This window comes from Salminus brasiliensis, chromosome 19 (genome assembly GCF_030463535.1).
Source record: "Salminus brasiliensis chromosome 19, fSalBra1.hap2, whole genome shotgun sequence".
Taxonomy (NCBI): Eukaryota; Metazoa; Chordata; class Actinopteri; order Characiformes; family Bryconidae; genus Salminus; species Salminus brasiliensis.
This window is the reverse complement of record NC_132896.1, coordinates 34,930,392-34,955,761: the sequence shown is the minus strand read 5'-3', so window position 1 is coordinate 34,955,761 and position 25,370 is coordinate 34,930,392. Positions and strand designations below refer to the sequence as shown.

Sequence of the window (25,370 nt, the reverse complement as noted above, 5' to 3'; positions counted from 1 at the left end):
TTGATTAGTACTATTTTTTTAGGTCAGTAGTGGGATCTGAACCCACAACCTCCAGGTTGGATTTCACTTAGAGCTCCTGTAATATTTATACTGAGTCCTACTGATCTACTGATAAACAGATCAATTTAAAAAATTTATCAGAAAGGCATGGAATTAAAGTGACTTGGACCAAAAGGACCTGGAAATGTTATTTTTTGAAGTCCACCTAAAGTTATGATATCTTTTTTTCAGGCCAGTAGTGGGATCTGAACCCACAACCTCCAGGTAGGATTTCACTTAGAGCTCCAATAGAGCTCTGAAACGAACCTACTGAGTCCTGTAATATTTATACTATTGACGCTGTTGTAAAATCATGTGTCTCCTTTCTGAGTAAGTATTTATTTCTTTATTTAATTTTGACCTCCTTTAAAAACACCAGTTCCAGTTTGTGAACTACTGATAAACAGATCAATAAGAAATTGATCAGAAAGGCATGGAATTAAAGTGACTTGGACCAAAAGGACCTGGACATTTTATTTTTTGTATTTTTAAGTATTTTTTGAAGTCCTAAAGGTATGATATTTTGATTTTGTATGATAATACATTTACTGTCAATTTGCATTCTGATCTCTATGGTATGAATTGACATAAAAACTAAAATTTTGCTTTACTTGAACTTTTACTTGAACTAATTTTACTTTAAGTAGTCTTAAATATGTTTTTAGTTAATTTTCTGTTTATTTAAAAAAAGTATATTTATTTGAAACACGTGTCTCCTGGTTTCCACATGAATTCATTTGTTCTCCCAGTTTTGCTGGATATCTCCTTATAGATTACCTTCAAATAACACTAAACTCATCAGCATTAGCATTAGAGTTAGGATTAGGACCAGGGCTAGGTTTTCGACAAGGTTGTAGGTTGAGATAACTAAGTTAAATGTAAGATGAGCATCTATAATCCTTTAAAACACACCCACTGACCTGAGGGCAGCAGATCTGTATTCTGTTAATTACCATAATTTATCTGAATATTTACTCATAGATTCTTTTTAAATGAAAAAAAAAATGATCCTCTTCAGTATTAGATGATTAGAGGTGGAGGACCATAGCTAGGTTTAGACAGACTAGTTTTTGGGTCAACTTCAGGTTATATTTATATTTATTAATATTAGTTAAGTGTATATTAACGGTACAGTGTGCATCAACAGTGAGATGCCCAGATAAACTGTTCCCTCTACTACCTTTAAAGCAGCATTATGCTAAAAGTAGCATTTTTTGCTCCTGGACTCCCTCTACAGTCTGGCAGTATAATTTGTGCCTTGTCACCTCTAAGGACACGCTCAACACATGCATTTCTGGACAAGCTGCAAGAAACAGTCACGTCACTGTAGGTTGAACTGATACATAATTTCTTCACAGCGTAGAGAAGAAATTCTCTCTCTCACCCTGAAGAACTCCTTGGTCGAGCCTGAGTCTAGAGTTCCGTAAGCGATCTCTGTTTGTTTGGCCAAGTCCTCAGCACTCTCGATGGGGGACACCATCCGCTCCACTGTGAGGAAGGCAGCCAGGTTGGCCGTGTAGGACGAGATTATGATCAGAGTGAAGAACCACCACACCCCACCGACGATACGGCCAGAGAGCGACCTGGAGAGAGAGAGAGAGTTCAAACAGAGTTCATTCGTCAGAACCAGCGTTAAAATTTCCTTGGAAAACAGATATGATTACAGAGACACAAATGCACTGAGATATTAAACAATACACTATTTAGACAAAAGTGTTGGGACACCTGCTGATTCATTGTTTCTTCTGAAATCAGGGATATTAAAAAAAAATTTGTTGGAGTAACTCTCCAAAGTCTCTACGGCGGAAGAAGACTTTGTACTAGATTTTAGTTGAGCATTGCTGTGAGGATTTGATTGCATTCAGCAACAAGGGAGCGTTAGTGAAATCTATTGGAAATACTGGAAATCTACAGAAACTATACAAGCTGTGTGCAAAGCAATGGGTGTCACTTAAAGTAGCTGAATGCATTCATTAGAAAGGGTGTCCACAAACATTTGGACTAGACTTTTAAGCACAGTCCACATATTTCTGATAGGGTTCAGGACTTTCAGAAAGCTCTTCCAAAAGCTTAATATTAGCCTGCTTTATCCATTCCACACCACCTGTGATGTGTGTTTGGGGTCTTATTTCTGATTTAGTATTTATTTATTAATTTATTTATTTATTTTATTTTATTTTGACATCATTTAAAAATACCAGTTCTAGTTTGTGAACATCTGCTGATAAACAGAAGTTTTGGAAGTCCACCTAAAGGTATGATATTTTGATTTTGTATGATAATACATTTACTGTCAATTTGCATTCTGATCTCTATGGTATGAATTGACATAAAACAAAATTTGGCTTTACTTGTACTTATTTTTATTAATTTTACTTTAAGTAGTTTTAAATATTTTTAGTTAATTTTGAGTTTATTTAGAAATTTATATTTTTAACACAACAGGTTTGTCATAGTGAACCAGGCAGAGAACCACTTAAGCATTCAAATTACTTTTGTGGAACCACCGCATTTACTAAAGCACCCTTGAAGAATCCACTTTTTATAGAGATGAAATCTTTACGTAAACTTAGATTAATAAAAGAAAGGGTTCTTCAAACTTCTTTAGTAAAGGCATTAGTTCTAGTATATACAGTAAATCAGATAAAAAAATAACTAATATACTAAACATATACTAAATATACTTAGAAAATACTTTTAAATGAATAATTAATTAATAATGAATAATTATTCATAGAAAATACTATTAAATTAAAGAAATTCAAATGTAATGTATGGCAAAATCTTTAAGGGTACATCAAAAAATGTATGTAAATATAAAAAGGACTTTAAATACAAAAGACAGCATAATGATATGCCACAATGTGTGTGTGTGTGTGTGTGTGTGTGTGTGTGTGTGTGTGTGTAGAGCTTTGGATCAAAAAAATAATAAAAAAACGAATTAAATTTTGAAGTGAGAAATAACAGAGAAGTTTATTCCTAACCAAACCATTCTGTTCTAACGAACGCTGAGAGGAAAACGATGTTGTGGAGGCAGACACTGCACTGAGCTTTATTTTGCAAGGCTGATGAGGCTTTTAACAGAATCAAATAATAATGAAGCTCATAAATGTAGAACGACTCTAACTTTTCCATTATAGCAGAGCAGCTCACTGTTTACGTAACTTCTGTTTGTTTGAGGGAAGGCTACATATTGCACCTTCTTCTCTGTTTCTCTTGACGGACTGGACGTTATCAAGGAGAAGCACAGCGAAGTCCAAACGGACTCCTACAAACTCACAGAAACCCCCATATTCAGCTGCAGTCACTTCTGTTATACAGTGTTTGCTCAACCAGCATTTACATCTGATCTAATCATATGTGGACAGTAAGAAGTACACTATATGGACAAAAATATTGGGACACCTGCTTATTCATTTTTTTTCTGAAATCAAGGGTATTACAAGAGTCTATCCTGCTTTTGTTGGAGTACTTTTCTCTACTGTCCAGGAAAGTTTTTAAAATAGATTTTGGACCATTGGTATGAGGATTTGATTGCATTCAGGAGCATAAGAGCAGGATAGTGGATGATCACCACCAACCCCATCTCAAATGTATTGGATGGAGCACCACCAACATTCCAGAGAATGCCATTTCACTGCTCCACAGCTCAATGCTGGGGGGCTTTATACCCCTCTAGCCCACGCCTGGCATTATTAGGCAGCACTAGACAAGCTATTAGCGTGCATTTGCTGTTTCTGTGTCAGCAATAGATGCAACTTAAAGTAGCTGAATGCATTCATTCATTCAATCAAGGGGTGTGCAGGAACATTTGGACACATCATAATCATGTAGATTCAGAGTTCCACTTTTGCATGTAAGTTCTTAAAGCTTGAGGAGTTTAAAAAGGTAAAACAGGTATTCTATTTAACCACAACCAACCTGGGTGAGATATCACAGCCTTGTCTCATGAAGGCTCCAAGGGAAAACCAGAGGCTGTTGAAGATCCCAAACTCGTTTGTCGACTCATTGGTCTGGATCTGGCCATCCTCGTACTCCTCTGTATGCCACTCGTACGGGCTGAAGCGGCTAACCAGGAAAAGCACCACGCTCACTCCGATGTAGGCGAAAACGATGCACATCCAGATCTCATAGGCCAGCGGGTCCAGGAACGAGAACACACCTGGCTTGGACTTCTGCGGCTTCTTGATCATGATGGAAATGCCCAGGCTCATGAAGGGCTTCGAGAAGTCTATCACTTCTTCCCTGACCAAGGTGATGGTCAACGGAGCCACGGCTATGTCGGCTTTCTGAAATGATCAAGTTTCATATGACGAATGATGTTCTAATAACATCAATATCCAGAATGACGTTTTAATAACACTGATATCCATAATGCCAGCAATAGCTCCAGCCTTCTCAGGGTTCATTACAGTAAAAGCAGGACAATGCTTCAGTTGAATATGTGCAGTATGCCAATTCCTCTAGCCCATTGTTGGTGTTTAGATGTTATCTGGATGAATGGCTACGTCTGAAACTATCAATAACGTCCATCCATTATATGCGAAACTCTCCCACTGATTACATTAGCATCTTTTCCACTTACCCCATAAACCAGCTCTCCAACCATTCCGTTCCAGATTTTAGTCTCGGCATCTCTGGCTCCGTATTTCCCATCCCCCACGATCTTCAGGCGGTATTTGAAGCCACAGTGTTTGGCTATTTCAGCTGCCAGATCCACACAGTAGCCCTCGTATCTCTCGTTATCCACAAAGAGATCAGCATTCTTCTTCAACATCACATACGGCGCTTCCTGAAACAGGGTGTACACTTCAGAGTACCATTCTTGGAGTGTGCAGATTGCTTGAGAAGTCTCTGGAAGTATCCCAAAGCCTGGTTTCTTACCCAAATCGCACTAAACTGTAGCCTAAACCAATGAAATGTCTTTAACTGCTCACCAGAATAGTGGTCACGATTACAGTCTTGTTCTCCAGACCCATCGTATCGTTGGGAAAAAGGTCCGATTTTGTGACAGCCATCTTATCGACCTCGTTCCAGTAACCGATCTGCAGAAAGATTATATATTATAGCAGCAGAAGAGGAGAGGGAGTGTGTTATAGTGAAATAACAGCACAGCTGTGATGAAGCGGACACGGGCCGAAGGCGAGTCCTGCGTTTCATCCCACCCGTGCTGTTATTTCAGGACCTTGAGTGTTCTGTTGCTTTTCTACAACAATTCGGGAAAAAAATAAAGTATAAAATAAAAAAACTGATCCGTGAATGTATCACTTAATATGCTTTAACCTCAGCATTTCCCTCCGCCACATCATAGTCCGTAAACAAGCAGCTTGTTGCTCTGTCACAGTAACGCCACCCACTGCACAGCCTGCAGTTCCTTCTCCAGCTCCTTACATAGACCAAATAAGTCTTGTCCATTTGTTGGTTGTAGTTATTGTTTATTTTTGCATTAATTCTTTTAATTTAATTTGGGTTAATTTAGGTTCTGGTTGTCTTCTGCTCAGGGCGTTTACGTCACTTCTTGGTTCGTTCAACGATTTAAAGCAACGCCGGAGCTTTTACTGCTCTTTCAGCTGTGAATCTTACCTTAACCGGGCCGTTGTTTTTCAGCTCCATGACGTTGACGGTGTAATTCACCCTCCTCCCGTACTGATCAAACTGAATATTGCCGGTCAGACCCTCGACTCGAACCTGGACACAAACCCAGAAAACCAACGGTTGAGCCCAAACGGCAGCCGAAACCCTGAACAAATCGGCAATCACACTTCAGGGTTTGGGATAGCTGCTAGTGTGTTTAGCTATGCTCTGTACTTCAACACATACTTCTAGACAACTGTGAGTCCTACAGTGTCAGAAACCACATAATCAAGACTAGATTAGAGATTATTTAACCCCTACATGGTTTGAGGAGAGAGTGTTGATGACTCAGGCCTGCAGTTAGCACCATGCTAATTCATTGGGTAAAAGCTTGTTGCCATATTTGACTTTGTAGCTCCAGAAGCAAATCATCAAGCATCAAGCATCTTCACTACATTTAGAGTTGGAGAGGCTGTAGACATTTAACTTTTCCACCTAAATATGAAAACAATGAGTCTAAATATGTAATATCGCTCATTTCTGAGATAGTACATTTACATTTACGTCATGTAGCTGAATCTTCTATCCAGGCTTCAAGGTTACTTGTATGACAGAGGTGGGCCAATGTAGTGTTAGGAGTCTTGCCCAAGGACTCTTATTGGTGTAGTGCAGCATAGTCACCAAAACCAGGACTTGAACCCCAGTCTCCCACATGGTGTGGCAGCTCAGTGGCAGGTAGTGGTGTTATTTGCTGTGCCACACCACTTGTTTTTAGAGTTTTTGAGTATTTGCTAAAAGTGTCTTATTCTATTGGCAGATCATTTTGCTTAATTCAGGAATTTTACAGATAATTCAGCCTCAAGAAGTAAACCAGCAAAAGTATCTGACACTTTTAGTAGATTAAATTTACTTAATTTGACTTACAACAATTAAAATAAGTTAGCACTAAATTAAGTGACCTTATATATTCTAACAACAATGTAGAAATGAGAAATATCAGATATTCAGACTAGATTTAAGAGGATTTAGCCCCTTACCTGTTTAAGGGCACGTTCGATCTCCACTCCCTGAGCCCACGGCACGGCCGGGTTCGCCAGGCAGTCGCCGTTGTTGGCCCTGCGGGAGATGTCGATGTGCTGCTTGTGGAGATAACGGAAAGCCTCGGTCATCACCTGCACCGCGTCATAGGTCAGCGCTGAGGTGTACTGGACACAAAGCAAGAAAGGAGAGATTAGCGAGCACTGAATTAGGGGGTTTGGGAGATTAAAGACTTCATCTTTTTGAGATATTAGTGTCTATTTAGAAGTATAATTAGGAATGATACACTGCAGTATGGGCTACAGTCCAGTGTTCTATTCATATATATATATATATATATGACATCATCAGTGAGCAGTGAAACTGGTATCTTACCCGTATCTTGCTGTCAGCTCCAGGGTATTCCTTTTCCTCCAGAGCCTCCCAGCGCTGGTCAAATTTAGACACTAAAGGGTCTTCAAAATCCACAATCTGGAACCCCGACACGTTAGCTCCTCCGTACTGGATTTTGGACAGATCTCCATCCACGAAACCCTGCCAAAGTCAGACAGGAGATCAGTCACATTCACTGATGGAACAAATGGGATGGGCCTCAGGCAAGCCTTACATAACACCTCTTCCTCTTCTTCCTCCTCGTCATGATGGCTGCAGAGAAAGCTTCAGAAAGATGTTCAGGATGTTCTTATGGATGTCTTCCCTTTTAGCTCAAGCTATTTGCTATTTTTCTGAAATCCCCAAAAGTTCAGTTCAAATCAGCAGGGAGTTTGGCCTCCATTGCTGCAGTAACAGCCTCTATCCTTCTAGAGAGCTTTTACAGTACACGTACATTAGAACACTGCATTAGCATTGGATGGGGCTCACTCCAGAGAACCCCACAGCCCAGTGCTGGAGATTTACACCCCTATAGACCTACCAGCATTGGGCATGGTAACCTTAGGTGACCTCGTGTGCTTATGGCTGCCCCAGAGCGCCCTGTTCAATTGGCAATGCTGAACATCTACTATCTATACTTTATTAATGCGAAGAATGTAACTGTTCAATTAAACCATAGTTAATACACCATATATGTGCAAATCACATGCATATATACCTTTACATATAACATATGGCTATTTATGACATTTCTTTATATAAATATGCCACTTACCAGGTTTGCTATGATGTAGTGATATCCCTTCACGTGCCTCCCAATGGTTATAATCTACAATAAACAGTATAGAAATCAAACACTGTCAGTGTAGGTGTTCTAAATGTAGGTATTGTGATATACACTGAGGAGGAGGAGCTACAGTCTCTCATTAGGGTGAATATTAATAACACTCTAAATGTAGGTATTGTGATATACACTGAGGAGGAGGAGCTACAGTCTCTCATTAGGGTGAATATTAATAACACTCTAAATGTAGGTATTGTGATATACACTGAGGAGGCAGAGCTACAGTCTCTCATTAGGGTGAATATTAATAACGCTCTAAATGTAGGTATTGTGATATACACTGAGGAGGAGGAGCTACAGTCTCTCATTAGGGTGAATATTAATAACACTCTAAATGTAGGTATTGTGATATACACTGAGGAGGCAGAGCTACAGTCTCTCATTAGGGTGAATATTAATAACGCTCTAAATGTAGGTGTTGTGATATACACTGAGGAGGCGGAGCTACAGTCTCTCATTAGGGTGAATATTAATAACGCTCTAAATGTAGGTATTGTGATATACACTGAGGAGGCGGAGCTACAGTCTCTCATTAGGGTGAATATTAATAACGCTCTAAATGTAGGTATTGTGATATACACTGAGGAGGAGGAGCTACAGTCTCTCATTAGGGTGAATATTAATAACGCTCTAAATGTAGGTATTGTGATATACACTGAGGAGGCGGAGCTACAGTCTCTCATTAGGGTGAATATTAATAACGCTCTAAATGTAGGTATTGTGATATACACTGAGGAGGCGGAGCTACAGTCTCTCATTAGGGTGAATATTAATAACTCTAAATGTAGGTATTGTGATATACACTGAGGAGGAGGAGCTACAGTCTCTCATTAGGGTGAATATTAATAACGCTCTAAATGTAGGTATTGTGATATACACTGAGGAGGAGGAGCTACAGTCTCTCATTAGGGTGAATATTAATAACGCTCTAAATGTAGGTATTGTGATATACACTGAGGAGGCGGAGCTACAGTCTCTCATTAGGGTGAATATTAATAACGCTCTAAATGTAGGTATTGTGATATACACTGAGGAGGAGGAGCTACAGTCTCTCATTAGGGTGAATATTAATAACGCTCTAAATGTAGGTATTGTGATATACACTGAGGAGGAGGAGCTACAGTCTCTCATTAGGGTGAATATTAATAACGCTCTAAATGTAGGTATTGTGATATACACTGAGGAGGCAGAGCTACAGTCTCTCATTAGGGTGAATATTAATAACGCTCTAAATGTAGGTACTGTGATATACACTGAGGAGGCAGAGCTACAGTCTCTCATTAGGGTGAATATTAATAACGCTCTAAATGTAGGTATTGTGATATACACTAAGGAGGCGGAGCTACAGTCATTAGGGTTGAATTGGAACACTGCTAGATACAGAATGCAGTTGGAGGGTCTAGTGAGGGTTATGTTCTGTGTGCTTGCAGATTAAAACTCGGAGTGTGTGTGTGTGTGTGTGTGTGTGCATTATAGATAAAGCTGCTGTTGGGATCAGCTGTATTGATTCTGGTGGATGGTTAAACACACTTCTGCAAGGCTTAAACACAAATCAATGACTTTTCCCTGACGTGTCAGAATAAATAACCCATTTCATGAAGAATTCTGCACTCGTTTTCAAGGCCGTCCGTGAAGCCCCTCAGTAATGAGACCGAGGTGTGCTCCTTTACTAAAGACTGAACAGAGCTACAATAATCCAGCTGTTCCACAACAAAATACTGATTTCAGTCTGATTATACTGTGATTATACAGCATCATACAGTGCCCTGTCTCAGTCTACAGCACCAGTCAAATGTTTAAAGACAATTCACTGCATGTATTTACTGCCAAACACTACTCACTCACCACATTACAGATAGACACTCTCACTGACCACTGACTATGGTTTTTTTGGGGGGTTATTTCAAATGTTATATATAGTTAATTATAGATAGCCACTCTCACTGACCACTGACTATTTTTTTGGGGGGGTTATTTTAATGTTATATAGGGTTAATTACAGGTAGACACTATAGCTGACGATTGACTTTATGTTTATTTGGGTTTATTCTAATGTTATATAGAATGAATTACAGATATGAAGCTGCTATAGATGAAAAATCACACCGGTTGGTGTTCTGCATGAAGTACACACACAGAGAGACAGACAGGACAGTCATCCACCTCACCTGCTCCATGATGTCCTTGACCTTGTCCTGTTCGCAGTCTAGGATGACCCTCCTCTCCTTCTTGTTCTCCAGGTCCTGGAAGAGTGACCGGTAGGCCTCGTCCTTCCTCTCATCCTTCATGTTGCCCACATTTATTGCCGTCACCTGCCACTTCCTCTCCGCTGCTGTGTCCAGCACAACCTGCAGGGTGGTCAGTCCTGGCCAACGCAAACACAAGCAAATCAGGACATATTTAGAGCCTTTTTGGAGCAAGAATTGAGATTTGATCACCACTCCAGGTACTGGAGTTCTTTAGATACCAGAATTTTTAAAATAACAAAAAAATAGTTTGATTTGCTTTGGGTCATTAAACTTACAAATTAAGAATTTAATTTAATAAATAATTAAATTATACTCCAGCACTTTAGCTAAAGGAGTTGCACATAGAAAGCTATGGATTGGACAACAGAAATTACTAGCGTCTTTTAACTTCTGGCCACGTGCAGAAGCTTAATACAGTAAATAAAAGGGAATCTTATTCTAGCAGTTAAATTACAGGTAGGCACTCTAGCTGGTGATTGACTTCATGTGTATTTGGCTTTATTCTAATGTTATATAGAGTTAATTACAGGTAGGCACTCTAGCTGGTGATTGACTTCATGTGTATTTGGCTTTATTCTAATGTTATATAGAGTTAATTACAGGTAGGCACTCTAGCTGGTGATTGACTTCATGTGTATTTAGCTTTATTCTAATGTTATATAGAGTTAATTACAGGTAGGCACTCTAGCTGGTGATTGACTTTATGTTTATTGCAGAACGTGCAGAAGCTTAATACAGAAAATAAAAGGGAATCTTATTATAGCAGTTAAAGTACAGGTAGGCACTCTAGCTGGTGATTGACTTCATGTGTATTTGGCTTTATTCTAATGTTATATAGAGTTAATTACAGGTAGGCACTCTAGCTGGTGATTGACTTTATGTTTATTGCAGAACGTGCAGAAGCTTAATACAGAAAATAAAAGGGAATCTTATTCTAGCTGTTAAATAGTCTTGGGAAATGTATGACCCGAGGTCTTATAAGGTCTGATAATTGTCATTACTGCAACACATTGTTACCAACACAAAACTGATGGCGATGGTAATGACAGGTTTTTATATTCGTCAGTATCTTTTTATCTGACATTAAAGTTAAATGAACTATAAATGAACTAAAACTCAATATTAGGTTAGGTTATTGGGTTATTAGGTCACTATTACTGTTTGTTTGTTTGTTTGTTTGTTTGTTTTTCTCGGGGCATCAGTAGAGAGCTCTAGAGAACCCTCTGCACCCTTTGGAATGGCCTGGATTTCTACACTATGCAGTTTTGACACAATTAAAATACAAGTATTGCTAATCTTCTTTTTCAGAACTTTAAGGGAGTTCCCATTTAAAGAATCAGCGACACACATTTACTGAAAACGCTGATTTACTTTAAACAGTAGAGTCTCTGTCTGCCCTTTAGGGAAGCTCTCCTCCAGTGTTCCTCCTCTGTCTACAGTTCTGTCAATTAAGTCACTGACTGACAGTTTCCTCCATCCATGTTTCAGCACTGACGTCATGTTTGCAGGTGATTTCGTGGTTTAAATCAGTTCTTTTCTGCATATTTTGAAGAATTTAGCTGGAAAAACATTCCAGGATTTTCACAGTGCGACCCGCAGCATTCCTACATGATGGATTTGACACAGAAAATATGAATATAAAATTGTCTTTTTGGGTTTTGTCAATCAGAGCAAGAGTGAACAGCCGCAGAAATTGATTTAGCGTGACAGGACAGTAGCAAACGCAGCCAGGGTGCCAGGGTGAACAGAGTGTATGATACTGTGTGTGTGTGTGTGTGTGTGTGTGTGTGTGTGTGGTGTTGTTTTTATTTTTTTTATTTTGTTTTACTCTCCATTTCTGAGATTGGAAAAGCCTGAAAGATTAACCCTTTCTGTCTGGAAGCTTAAACAGAACCACAAACACCCAAAGCAAACTAATTCAACCCGCCCACAGAGATCAATGCCAGCACACACACACACACACACACTGCACACACACATCAGGCCTGACACAGACAGACACACTCTGCCCCTTTCTATAAATTACTCTATACTGTCTAAAAGTATCTGGACACCTCTTCTAATGAGTGCACTCATTAATCATGTGGCAAGGTAGGTGTTTCTAATAAAGTGGCCACTGACTGGACGTTTAGGGTGTTTTTAACGAAGTGGCCCCTCAAACATCCACACGTCCGCTCTGACCATTTTGTGGAGGGAAACCTGACACCAGAACATCCGTACCCAGAAAAATGGCTCCATAGAGTAGAAGTCCAGGGTGTTTCTAGGAAAGTGGCCAGTGAGTGGAAGTCCATCGTGTTTCTGGTAAAGTGGCCATTTAGGGTGTTTCTAGTAAAGTGGCCTGGTAAGTGGAAGTCCTGGCTGTTTCAGGGAGCCAATCATATGACGCACAAGGTAGGTGTTTCCAATAAAGTGGCCACTGAGTGGAAATTCATTGAGTGTTTTGAATAAAGTGTCGAGTCAGTGGAAGTCCCGGGTGTTTCTAATAAAGTGGCCTGGTGAGTGGAAGTCCAGGGTGTTAAAGGGGGGCAATCATATGATGCACAAGGTAGGTGTTTCTAATAAAGTGGCTACTGAGTGGAAGTCCAGGGTGTTTCTAGTAAAGTGGCCTTTAAGTGTGAGTCCAGAATGCTTCTAGTAAAGTGGCCAATAATGGGACGCACAAGGTAGTATTGACTTGTCATTGGCTGACGTGAGCAGCCAGGTCCCTCTAGGTTCCTGCAGAGCTACAGAGAGAGAAAGACGATAGCAAAGACAGCTAAACTGAGACGAACGGAGAAGCAGCTATTATCCTAAACGCTGGAGAATTCGCGCAGAACAGACCTGTGAAAGCTCCGAATCCTTCATTACATCTCATTTTTCACCTCCCATCCCCATCGATTTCTCACTTCAGACCAATAAGAGCTGTTCCTCTGAGCTCGTTAATGAGGTTCCCTTTCTGTCTGTCTGTCATTGTGTCCTCCTATCGCAGGCTTTATGCTCATTGATCCATTACGTTATATAATCTCATTGTCTATTTAAACCACACCAGCTGAGCCGCAGCGCCTCGTCGGAGGTGAGAGGCTGAATTAATTAACCACCCCAATTACGGAGAGGTCATGGATTAAGATCAGAGTGAACGGCCGCGAGTCCCGTGTTCCTCCTCCTTGCTTCTGATCACAAGAAAAACAAAGAGGAAGATGCTCTACTAGACCTTCCAGTCTGGAGAGAGAGCTGTAAGAAAGGCAGCAGAAAGGCACAATTAATAACCCCCTGTCTTCCCCGCCCTGACGAAGCAGGTTTCCAGCGGAGAAAAGAGCAGAGCAGAATCCAATCTGGCTTTAATTGCAATTAGAGACCTGCTGTAACACTTGTAAGAGGATTACCTCCCCTGCACCCGGAGGACGGCGCCGCAGTTCAGGCATGATTTCCCCCAAAAAACAAACAGACTCATCTCATCTCCTCAGCAGACACGACCAGACGCTACTGGTCAGTATTAATGTAAACATCACATGTCCAAAAGTAGAAGCCAGTGAGTGGAAGAATAAGGTTGATGTTTCTAATAAAGTCGCCAGTGAGTGGAAGCACAAGGTAGGTGTTTCTAATAAAGTGGCCAGTGAGTGGACGCACAAGGTAGGGGTTTCTAATAAAGTGGCCAGAGAGTGGAAGCACAAGGTAGGGGTTTCTAATAAAGTGGCCAGAGAGTGGAAGCACAAGGTAGGGGTTTCTAATAAAGTGGCCAGTGAGTGGAAGCATAAGGTAGGGGTTTCTAATAAAGTGGCCAATGAGTGGAAGCACAAGGTAGGGGTTTCTAATAAAGTGGCCAATGAGTGGAAGCACAAGGTAGGTGTTTCTAATAAAGTGGCCAGTGAGTGGAAGCACAAGGTAGGGATTTCTAATAAAGTGGCCAGTGAGTGGAAGCACAAGGTAGGTGTTTCTAATAAAGTGGCCAGTGAGTGGACGCACAAGGTAGGGGTTTCTAATAAAGTGGCCAGTGAGTGGAAGCATAAGGTAGGTGTTTCTAATAAAGTGGCCAGTGAGGGGAAGCACAAGGTAGGTGTTTCTGATAAAGTGGCCAGTGACACAGTAGTCAGAGGCATTTCTAATATCCAGAGTGTTTAATGTTACAACATGAATTTATCGGCTGGCTGCCAGCGCTCACATCAGCCACTCAGTCTTAGTCTAATAAACAAGTTCCATTACAACGTACATTTACAAGAGCTGGACCACTTCCCAAAACATGCTTCTACTACTAAACAGTGGAACGAGTAACCTCTCTCTCTCTCTCTCTCTATTGTTTCTTTGCAAAAGAAAACAACACGAAATAGGAAAACTAAAAGCACTGACCATGCAAGGGAAAAGAAATAAAGAATAAATAAAATAGCAATAATCTAATAATAGCATCAATAAACAGGAAAAATGTAGTTTAGCAAAGTTTTGCTGATTTATGTAGATACTGCATTTATTTTACATTGTTATCAGAGAGTAAATTGACCACACAGTGGAAACACAAGGCAAGCGTTTCTAATAAAGTGGCCAGTGAGGATAACACAAGGTGTTTCTAATCTATTGGCTGGTGAGTAGAAGTCCAAAATGTTTCTAATAAATTGATCACATAGTGAAAACACGATGGCCAGTGAGTGGCAGCATAAGGTGTTTCCGATAAAGTGGCCAGTGAGTGACAGCAGGAAAATGAATAAATCAGAGTAATGATGGTTTTAGTAAAACAAGGACATCTTCTATCGTCTGCTGATGATGAATTACAGCACACAGCCGGAGGTGTGATACTGATCACAGGTAAACGCACCTGTGTCCCCTTTTCTGATTGTTTATGTAGAGCTGAATCTACCGACTTTTAGAAAGCATCTTATCTCAGACCATTTAACACCCAGACCAGGTAAGCATGATAGAGCGAGAGAGAGAGGAAGAGAGAGAGAGGAAGAGAGAGAGAGGAAGTGTCAGGCCACGGAGGAAAATACAGGCCGAAGCTGCGGTCTGTTCTGAGCAAAACCGATCACCTGTTTATTCAGACGAAGCTTTTGGCAGAATTTACTCTCCTGCTAATTCGGTTTACCCGTTGACCAGGAGCTTGAAGGATTAGAGGATGACTAACACAAACTGTACCTCAACCGGCACCTGAACACCAGAAAGGTGAAGTTACAAGAGAGGGGTTTCTGATAAAGTGGCCGCTGAGTCTTGTGAATACATATTTCTGCTGAGTATGTTCAGGTATGCTCACTTTCACTCACTATTAAAAACACTACATATATCACTTTACCATACTGTGTTATTCCAGTGTTACTACATATTCATACTGGATATTAATGTTATTAGAGCTTCATACTGGATATTAATGTTATTAGAGCTTCATACTGGATATTAATGTTAGTAGAGCTTCATCCACAGTTTATGGTGTATACTGGTCTATGGTGTATACTATTCTAGATTGTAAGGTGTTAAATAATATAAAATAATAAAGTGATGACTGAATTAAATGAATACAGTGTTGCTGTTTTCTAATCCTTCTTCTTTTTTGATGGAATTTAATCAGCAAACTGTCCGCTCTGTCCGCTCTCTCAATCCAGGTCATTTGTTTATTGTAGACAAGAGTAGAAGAGTTTTTTCTTGGCCAATGTAATTTGCATACTTGCCCCACTGTGAGTGATGAACCACAGCTCCACACCACAGACCCAGTTCTGCCTCAAGTGGGGGCACTTTTCCACCATATCATTACTGTTGTTTCTCCATTTTTATTGTTCCCACTTTTTGACATGATCTGAACCTGTCCGTTCTTAATAGTTATATTGTAAGATGATTTCATGATGAATGGACCAAAAGAAATGCTCCAAATTGTAATAATTTTTTATATTGACTTCCATTTCCTTTTCTTGTCAAGTTGCACTTTTAAAGAGATAACACAACAAGGATTTTGCATGATTTTATGATGTTATCACCTCCAAAATGAGCATCGTGTGGATGTAAACCCAAGCTCAGAGCAACAGAAGGTCTTACCGCGGTCGCTGTCGTACAGGTAGGCAAATTTGTCCCACTTGTAGTACTCGATCAAGCTGAGCAGTGGCCCTTTGATGTCCGGCCTCATCTGGAGGATGAACTGCTGTGTGCCATCCAGCGGAAAGCTGGGGGAGATGAAGGAAACGTGCAGCGTCCCGCAGAACGATGTTATCGTGTTCACCGACTTTTTGTCGTAGAATCCAAAGATAGCGTAAACTCCTCTGGAGAACTGTGAACAGACTGAAGAGACAGAGACATGCCATTACATTCCTCAGACTGTGACGCATGGTCATGGGTGCCCAAGGCTCACCTTGCAACAACTTACAGGAAATATAGGGTCTGCTGCTAATGCTACTCTTGGTTCCAGACACTACAGAACATCTTCAGAGTCCAGGCCTCAGAGGGTCAGAGCTGTTTTGATGGCACGAGGGGGATCTACACACTTTTAGGCAGGTGGTTTAATGTAATGGGTTCTTACTGATATCTCACATTCATTTAGTCTCTACATTTAGTCTCCCAGATTGAATTTGTGTTCAGGTTTTTAGAACAGGCCTTTTAGGATTAGCCCAGCAGGTGGGCCACATGATGAGTCAGATGTTTGCTGAACGTTTCCTAAACAGTGCAGCCTCATTCCAGTCTGATTTCCTGAGCAGTCGGAGGCTCCTAAACTAATGTGATCTTCCTCTCACATGGCATACACCCATCTTTCCTTTCACACACCTCAACTGCAATTGCTTCATCTCCATACCCAATACCAAGAGTGGTCTAGAAGGGTATAAAGCCCCCCCCCCAGCACTGCACCTCACTGATGCTTGTGCCCTTGCCTGAAATACCCAAACGATTACCTCACAGCTGCTTAGGCAGTAGAGGGAGGGCATCACCGTACTGTGTTTTTAGCCCGAGTCTGAGGGTCACCAGAGGTGAACCTGGCCGGTTCAAGTGTATTGATCGAGCGTGGGCGTGAACAACAGATGTATTGACGAGGGGAGAGAGAGAGGAGCTGGAAACACCACAGAGGAACTTTCAGATAAATCCAATGACTCATTTCCCCTCCATCCCTCACACACGCATTCCCCACATTGGCGTCTGCAGAAGCTGTAAACCCTGAGTGCGGATTAGCGAAGCGTGAGTCGTGAGCGTACCTGAGGAGAGATACAGCAGGGCCGTCTTCTACAGCACAGAGAGCTGTTACGTAACTCTTGCTCATTTTCTTAGCTCGCGCAGAGCTGGCTCTCATGACCCCGTTCCCATCCTCAACCATGACCTGAAGCAGCTACAACAGTCTGGGATGACCTACACGACTCAAACAGGGGAACTTTCTTCTACTGTGGGTTTAAAAACACACCACAGCTGCACCTCTATGACCCCCGGGTCAAGGCCCCAGGGTTTAACTTTTAATGGATGGGTTCTGGTTGGCATGTTTGGCTCAAACCCCGGACTGATTGCTCTGTTCATGTGGATCGCTGGAACCAAAGACGCTTCACTCAAACATGCCTTGAAGGTTTTCTCATGAATTTAGCGTTGGACCTTATAAAAGCTTACTCTGAAGAACTTCACCTAATTATTGGGGTTACTCCACCTGTGCTTATGGGACATTCTCCATGGCTTCTCCACCTGGACAACTGCATCCTCAACTACACTAAAATGCATTGGTGTATGAAGGTAACTGCATCTGAGTTACTCTATGTGTACTCATGATCCCACGTACTGGGCAACTCCTCTATACCTGAGTAACTACACTTCTACATCTGGGGCACTTTCCTGGTACATCTGGGTACCTCCACCTGTACATCTGGGTACCTCCACCTGTACATGTAGGTAATTCCACCTGTACATCTGGGTTACTTTCTCCTAAACCTCTTGGTACCTTCACTGGTACATCTGGGTAACTCCACCTTTACAACTGGGTACCTCCACCTGTACATCTGGGTAACTCCACCTTTAAATCTGAGTACCTGCACTTGTACATCTGGGTAACTCCACCTTTACACCTGGGTACCTCCACCTGTACATCTGGGTAACTCCACCTTTACATCTGGGTACCTCCACTTGTACATCTGGGCAACTCCACCTTTACACCTGGGTAACTCCACTTTTACATCTGAGTACCTCCACTTGTACATCTGGATAACTCCACCTTTACATCTGGGTACCTCCACCTGTACATCTGGGTAACTCCACCTTTACATCTGGGTACCTCCACTTGTACATCTGGGTAACTCCACCTTTACACCTGGGTACCTCCACCTGTACATCAGGGTAACTCCACCTTTAGACCTGGGTACCTTCTGGGTACTTTCTCCTAAATTTCTTGGCACCTGTGTAACTATACTGGTATACCTGAGTAACTCCACTTGTACATCTGGGTTACTCCACCTGTGCATCTGGCAACTTCACCTGTATATCTGGGTAACTCCATCTAAACAACTGGGTAACTCCACCTTTCACTTAAGTAACTACAGTGCTACACATTGGGACCTCCCATTGTACATATGTGTAAGTCCACCTGTACATTTGGGTAACTCTGGTTGTAAGTCTAAGTAACTCCACCCATACATCTGGTTAATTCCACCTGTACACCTTGGAACCTCCCCTTGTACAACTGTGTAACTCCACCTGTACATCTGGGTAACTTCACAGATACACCTGAGAAACCTTTCCTCTTGAGTAGCTCCACCAATACCCCTCGAGTACTCCACCTGCACTCATTGGTGACTCCACATGTGTAGCATGTAGGCGATGAATCGCAAATCTTAGAGGCTATTTGAGTGCCGCACCATTCGTGTCTGCCCCCTTCCTTACAAACTGCTCACCACCAATCAGCAAACCAACGAGTTTCACCGAGTTCAAACATTTATTATGTGTGTCTGACTCTCAGGCAGCTGAGCGTGAACGAACATTGAGAAGTTCAGGGAGTCAACTTTCCCACCGCAGCTGAAGTACTGTATGTCTCGCTGAGATGTTTAATTATGAGAGAAACACAACGGCAAGCGGCGAGACAGAGAGCAGGACAGGAGGAGGGGGTGAGGAGAGAAAGCTATTAAAGACCCTGTCACAAATGACTGCTTTCCAATGACACAAGGCCATTAGCATGCTGAAAGAGGAGTGAGGAACGAGGCGTGTGGCTAAATTACTTCATGTTGTTGATAGCTGATGCTTCGTTACGTTTTTTTTTTTTTTTTTTCCTGCTCAGACTAAATCCTCTCAGCATGAGAGAATGAAATGCATTATCATTTGAAGTACTTTCCTCCACCTGCAGGCTCCACTTTTCCATTCAAAAAAGTGCATCCGTCTTTTAGCACTGGAATAATCTGGAAGGAACACATTGACTTCCATTTACTCGCCGCAGTCACAGCAAATCAGACACACTCAGGGCCATATTAACCCAACAGCCTTTAAAGGCTGCAGCGAGGGCAACCTGCGAGCATTACTGTGAATAAGCCGGAGAGCAAGCCAATTACATCATCACTAACAAGCTTCAAGGCATTCTGTCGTTCTACAGAATAACAATATGGGTTGAGTCTAAAACGCATCCCTACTCCCTTATTACTGTTTTATTATTCAAGGAGGGACGATTGAGTCGACTATGACTCAGAATCAGAATCAGGATCAGGATCAGAATCAGAATCAGAATCAGAATCAGGACCAGGACCAGGATAAGAATCAGGATCAGGATCAGAATCAGGATCAGGATCAGGATCAGGATCAGGATAAGAATCAGAATCAGAATCAGGATCAGGATCAGGATCAGGACCAGGACCAGGATAAGAATCAGGATCAGGATCAGAATCAGGATCAGGATCAGGATAAGAATCAGGATCAGGATCAGGATCAGAATCAGAATCAGGACCAGGACCAGGATCAGGATCAGGATAAGAATCAGGATCAGGACCAGGACCAGGACCAGGATCAGAATCAGGATCAGGATCAGGATCAGGACCAGGACCAGGATCAAGATCAGGATCAAGATCAGGATCAGAATCAGAATCAGAATCAGGATCAGAATCAGAATCAGAATCAGGATCAGGATCAGGATCAGAATCAGGATCAGGATCAGAATCAGAATCAGAATCAGGATCAGAATCAGGAGAGGTGAGGTTTTATTGTGAGTGGTAGTGAGAAAAGTAAACATCGCTCTAGTGCTTCTGGAGATTCTAGATAGGATGTGAGTGTCAGCGGTAGTGAGGAAAGAAAACATCACTTTAGTGTTTCTGGGAGTTCTAGATAGGATACAAGAAAAATAAGCATCACTCTAGATCTGGACGTTCTAGGTAGGATGTAAGTGTAAGCAGTAGTGAAGAAAATAAACATTGCTCTCGTGCTTCTGGAGGTTCTAGATAGCCTGTGAGTGTGAATGAAAGCTTAAGCAGAATGAAAGTCACAGTTCTAGATAGGCTCTGAGTGTGAACAATATCTTAAGCAGAATACATGTCACTCTTGCTCTTCTGGAGGTTCTAGATAGGCTGTGAGTGTGAGTGGTAGTGTGAGCAGGTTTCAGTCAGGTGTTAGAAATGGAGGACAGCAGCACCATCTCTGTGCAGAACCCGTGACTGAAATAGACGGATAAGCTCAGACACAGGATAATGTCCCTTACAGGCTTCAGATCAAGCTCTGAATGTTCCTGTCTAGAACCATCAAAGCATGTGCAAGTACACCAGTATCCTGTAGTCTGAACTGAAAGGTCTAGGTCTAGCAGTCACAGTGGGTAAACCACTGGTAAACACACACCTCCCTAAAATGAAGTTCTGGGTAGTAGGAGGCCATCTTCCATGGAAACCAGGTCAGATGGGGGTGGTACTGTAGCAGCCCCAAGACACACTATATGTCCAAATGTTTGTGGACACCCTTTCTAATGAACACATTCAGCTTCTTTAAGTTGTACTTATTGCTGACACAGATGTGCAAGTGCACACACACAGTACCTATGAGAAAATACTGCCAATACAATAGGACTCTCTGGAGCAAATAAACAGGAACCTATCAGCACCATGCAGCCTAATAATACGAGGCATGGGCTAGAGGGGTATAAAGCCCCCCAGCATTGAGCTGTGGAGCAGTGGAAGAACTGTGTTCTCTGGAATGATGGTGGTGGAGCTCCATCCAGTACTTGTGGGATGAGTTAGGGAGAGGTGGTGATCATTCAACATCATGACATCATCACCCTGAATGCTAATGTCGCTGAATGCAATCACATCCTCACAGCAATGCTCCTTCAAAATCTACTAGAAAGCTTTCTTCTCTGGACAGTAGAGACTGTGGAGAGTTACTCCAACAGAAGCAGGATCAGCTCTTTTTAATACCCTTGATTTTTGAAAGAGGCAATATAAATGAGCAGGTGTCCCAATACTTTTGTCCAAATAGTGTCATCATGTTATAGCCCGAAACCCAGGCCAGTGAGGCTGAATTGCTGAATTAACTGGACTGATTTGAACTGGTAGGAGACGTGGTCAGCATTAAAGACCCTGAGTACTGCTATACTGACATAAAACCTGCCCTTGTGGGATGTTAGCTGGGTAACCTTGAAGAAGCAAGAGAGAACGAGAGGGAGAGAGAGCGATTGGGTGGGGGGACTCCTGGAGTGGTATATTTAGCTGTCCTCATTAACTGGCCTTATTTTCCTTCATCTGACACATTCTGTTCTTCCGTTCCCAGGACTTGTGATCAAGCGCTCTGTTTTTAGAGCTCATGCCGTGTTGGACGGATGTACAGCAGATGAGATGTGGCCGTCAGGTTTAGGAGGATTCCTTTAAAAATAGATTCTCTTACAGATTACTGATTACCTGCCCGAAAAGTAATTGTAATGTAATGTAATTACTTTACGTTACTGTTGGATTACTCGTCTTTTTGTACGTATACATTCACATTAAGCCGTCCTCTGTCTACAATCTCATGTCCACATCAAACAATTTTGTGTGCTTAATGAAACAAACCTCCTTAAATATTAGAACCCACCACTGCTGGAACTACACCCTGCCTCCAAAATGGGAACTTCACAGAGAAGAGAAGGAAACCTTACCTGAAATAATTCCAGACGATTTCTACTGGTGCATTTATTGTGCAATACTCAAACAAGTCTATATAGTGGTCTAAACTGGTCCATGCTGGTCTGCTGCTGGTCTGCTTTGCTGGTGTATGGTGTATTTCTCTAGCAGGCAGTGTAAAGGGCATCAGCTTTTTTAGATGATGTAATGGAGGATTTGAGAAGGTCATGGGATTCTGTCAGGGAGGGTATAGAAGATTTAGCTGTTAGATTTACTGTTAGTACTAAAATCTTACCCAGAATCCACACCTGGACACTTGATTAGCAACAAAGAGAAAGGTTTAGGTTTAAGGCATCCAGCCCTACAACCCTACAGCAGCGCTAGCTCCTCTGCAAGGATCCAATGGCCGTTTTCTTACCTTCCGAATCTGAGCGAAGTTCTTTTGAAACCATCATTAGTGAATGCAATTTTACTGCATGCCAGCTTCAGATACTCCACTGGGGGCGCTGTTCTATGCAACTAGCTCAGTGTTCGTGATTCCTGCTTGCAATTACAGTTTTGTTTTTATTAATCCTTTTATTAATCCTGCTTATGCTACATCATCATACCTTTTCCATTACAACCCGACCCTGCTTACAGGCCAACGGTCGATCGATTTTCTAAGCGTTTAATTGTGTCTGCATGTGTCTTTTCTTTCTTAATTGGTTATATCTAAATAAGTAAATATGTTGTTTTTGCCAAGAGCAAATCATTTCAGTGCTGATTAGTGAGATAAGTAGGCATGCGTTCACCAGAAAATGCAGAATATCACACAAACACACACTCTCACACACACTGACTGTTATGTAATACATGGGCTGCATGTAGCTAAATATAGAGGAGTAACTGACAAATGCTCATTATGCATATTCCTGTAGTCCCGATATGCACTACATGTGCAAAAGTATTCAGACACTCCTCTTACTGAGTGAGCTCCACAGCTCACTGATGGAGGATGGGCCTTTATACCCCTCTAGCCCACCCCCTGGCATGGTGCCAATAGTGCTAATAGGTTCATGTTTGTCTTGCTGGCAATTGGCAATACGTCTCTACAGGGACTTCCCAAGCATGCAAGTGTGCATGTGCACATCTGTGTCAGCAATAAGGACAACGCAAACGTACAATGTAATGGTTGTTGTGGTGCAACAGATAACACCACTACTTGCCACTGAGCTGCCACACCATGTGGGAGACTGGGGTTCGATTCCCAGTCTGGGCGGCTATGCTGCGCTACACCAATAAGAGTCCCTGGGCAAGACTCCTAGCACTACATTTGCCCACCTCTGTAATACGAGTAACCTTGTAAGTTGCTCTGGATAAGAGCGTCAGCTAAATGGCGATAATGTAAAGTAGCTGAATGCATTCATTTAAAAGGGATGTCCACAAACTTTTGACATATAGTGTATGTTTAAACCCTTAATCACAAACTGAATGGACTTGAAGTGCACATCTCTAATACTGTTCATTTAATTAAGCAAACAACCCAAGAGCCAGGGCGGTGTGTGTGTAGACCTACACTGAGCATGTGCGGTAAAGCATGAGCAGCTGCATGCACACATACAGCCTCATACATCATACTATACAAACCCAGACTGAACTGGGTCTGCTTATCCGCCCTAATTTCCCACCGACTCACCCTCCGTCCTCTGTCTTTCCGAAATCGCTTCGATTGCGGAGGCCGGGCTACGAGGCAGAAATAGCTCGTCTCCTCTGCTTGGTTTATTGCCTTCGTCCATCAGGTTGTTTATTTATAATGCGCACCTGTGTCTTACTGCCGCTGACCTCCTTTCAGCTTCCAGAGCCTGCCTTTGCGCAAACTTTCATCGACTGTTTGTTTACTGGTGTGTTTATTTGTTTATACTGACTAAGAGCTCACAGTTTAGCTAATTAGATGCTTGTTTGTTTACGTGATGACTCCGGCTGCTCCGCCTTCTCCAGTGTGTTCTGGATAGGAGTGTGAGCATGGTTCTCCTTTACTCAGGTTCCCTCTATGATACCTAATGTTTCGCATATGGAATACATACATATATGAAGGTGTTAAAGCAGGAAGCAGGAGTGGGAGCGCGATCTAGACGACTGGGTCGGAACAAATCCAGAACATCAGGGCAGGTCTTGTGGGGTGTTCCTGGTATGCAGTGGTCAGTCAGAACAGTCAGTTAGGTCATGGTGATGCCTGCCCATAACTCATTGATGCGCACAACTTACAGGATTCTTACCTAAAGGATCTGCTGCTAGTGCCAGATACCACAGGACACCCTCAGAGGTCGAGTGGAGTCCGATTCTGGTCAGGTCAGAGCTGTTTTGGGGGTACGAGGGCGGGTCTACACAATTTTATGCAGGTGGTTTTAATGTTATGGCTGATCGGTGTGGATATGGAGACCAACTCTGCAGTATCCCCAGTGGAAGCTACGCAGGCATATGCTTGGGTCACTTCCAAGCAGAACAAGGATGGCCTGATTTACGAGCACATGCACTGGCCATCAAAAGTTTGGAGACGCTTAGCTTTTCTGAATGTATTTGAATGCAAGCAGCATATTCCATGACGCCGCAGCATACTAGCAGGCTGGTTTTGTGGGAAAGGTGGATGTCCTGAGAAATATTTGTAAAAATAAGACTTTTAAAGAAAAGCCGCCCCTCAGGCCATAGATGCTGCAAAAACCACCGAACTGACTGAGGCCACAGCAGTTATAGCTGCATGTTAAAGTAGTTGTGTCCAGACTTGTGTCCAGGCTGACGGCTGTGACAGCTGTCACCCGGTCAGCAACTCATAGGATGACTGTTCAGCAACGCTCCTGTTCACAAGTACCGCCTCCTTCCTCATGCATTATGCAGCGGGAAAGCTATACCCCCATCTGCGTACATGTGGGGGATTCAGAGACATGCACCTTGACTCTGAGTCCTTTAGTAGATCTTAATTAGGCAGTGAGAGGTCCGGCGCCGCTCTGACCGCTGACCCAGCTCACTGACCCACAGTTTTGAACTCTTATTCTTCACTAACTCATCTAAACCACTGGTTCCGGAGAGGTTTGGACAATGTTGTGTTGTAATCAGGCTCAGATTGGTCAGGTTGGTTTGGGCTTGGACTCAAAGTTATCTGGCTAAGTTATCTGGCTGTATTTGGGGCTGGATGCTTTTAGGCCGGACTAAGAGAGAGATGCATCCACGCTCTCCTGTGTCCCTGCAGGCAGAGGGGTTAAGTGGATTGAGCTGTTCTAGCTCAGTCGCTTCTTACAGCAGCTTTATAAA

General features: G+C 42.2%; 1 protein-coding gene across 4 annotated transcripts in view; it reads right to left on the bottom strand.

Moving 5' to 3' along the window:
- The window catches only part of gria2b (glutamate receptor, ionotropic, AMPA 2b), a 48,242-nt gene that overhangs the window by 10,553 nt on the left and 12,319 nt on the right, over window positions 1-25,370 (bottom strand). For all 4 annotated transcript variants that reach the window (XM_072663797.1, XM_072663798.1, XM_072663799.1 and 1 more), the window contains exons 3-12: window positions 16,105-16,344; window positions 10,036-10,232; window positions 7,799-7,852; window positions 7,027-7,185; window positions 6,651-6,818; window positions 5,623-5,727; window positions 4,977-5,084; window positions 4,625-4,831; window positions 3,961-4,328; window positions 1,424-1,622 (exon numbers count right to left, since the gene is read on the bottom strand). In XM_072663797.1, coding sequence (XP_072519898.1) covers window positions 1,424-1,622; window positions 3,961-4,328; window positions 4,625-4,831; window positions 4,977-5,084; window positions 5,623-5,727; window positions 6,651-6,818; window positions 7,027-7,185; window positions 7,799-7,852; window positions 10,036-10,232; window positions 16,105-16,344 — 1,805 coding nt within the window. The remainder of the gene's footprint in view (window positions 1-1,423; window positions 1,623-3,960; window positions 4,329-4,624; window positions 4,832-4,976; window positions 5,085-5,622; window positions 5,728-6,650; window positions 6,819-7,026; window positions 7,186-7,798; window positions 7,853-10,035; window positions 10,233-16,104; window positions 16,345-25,370) is intronic.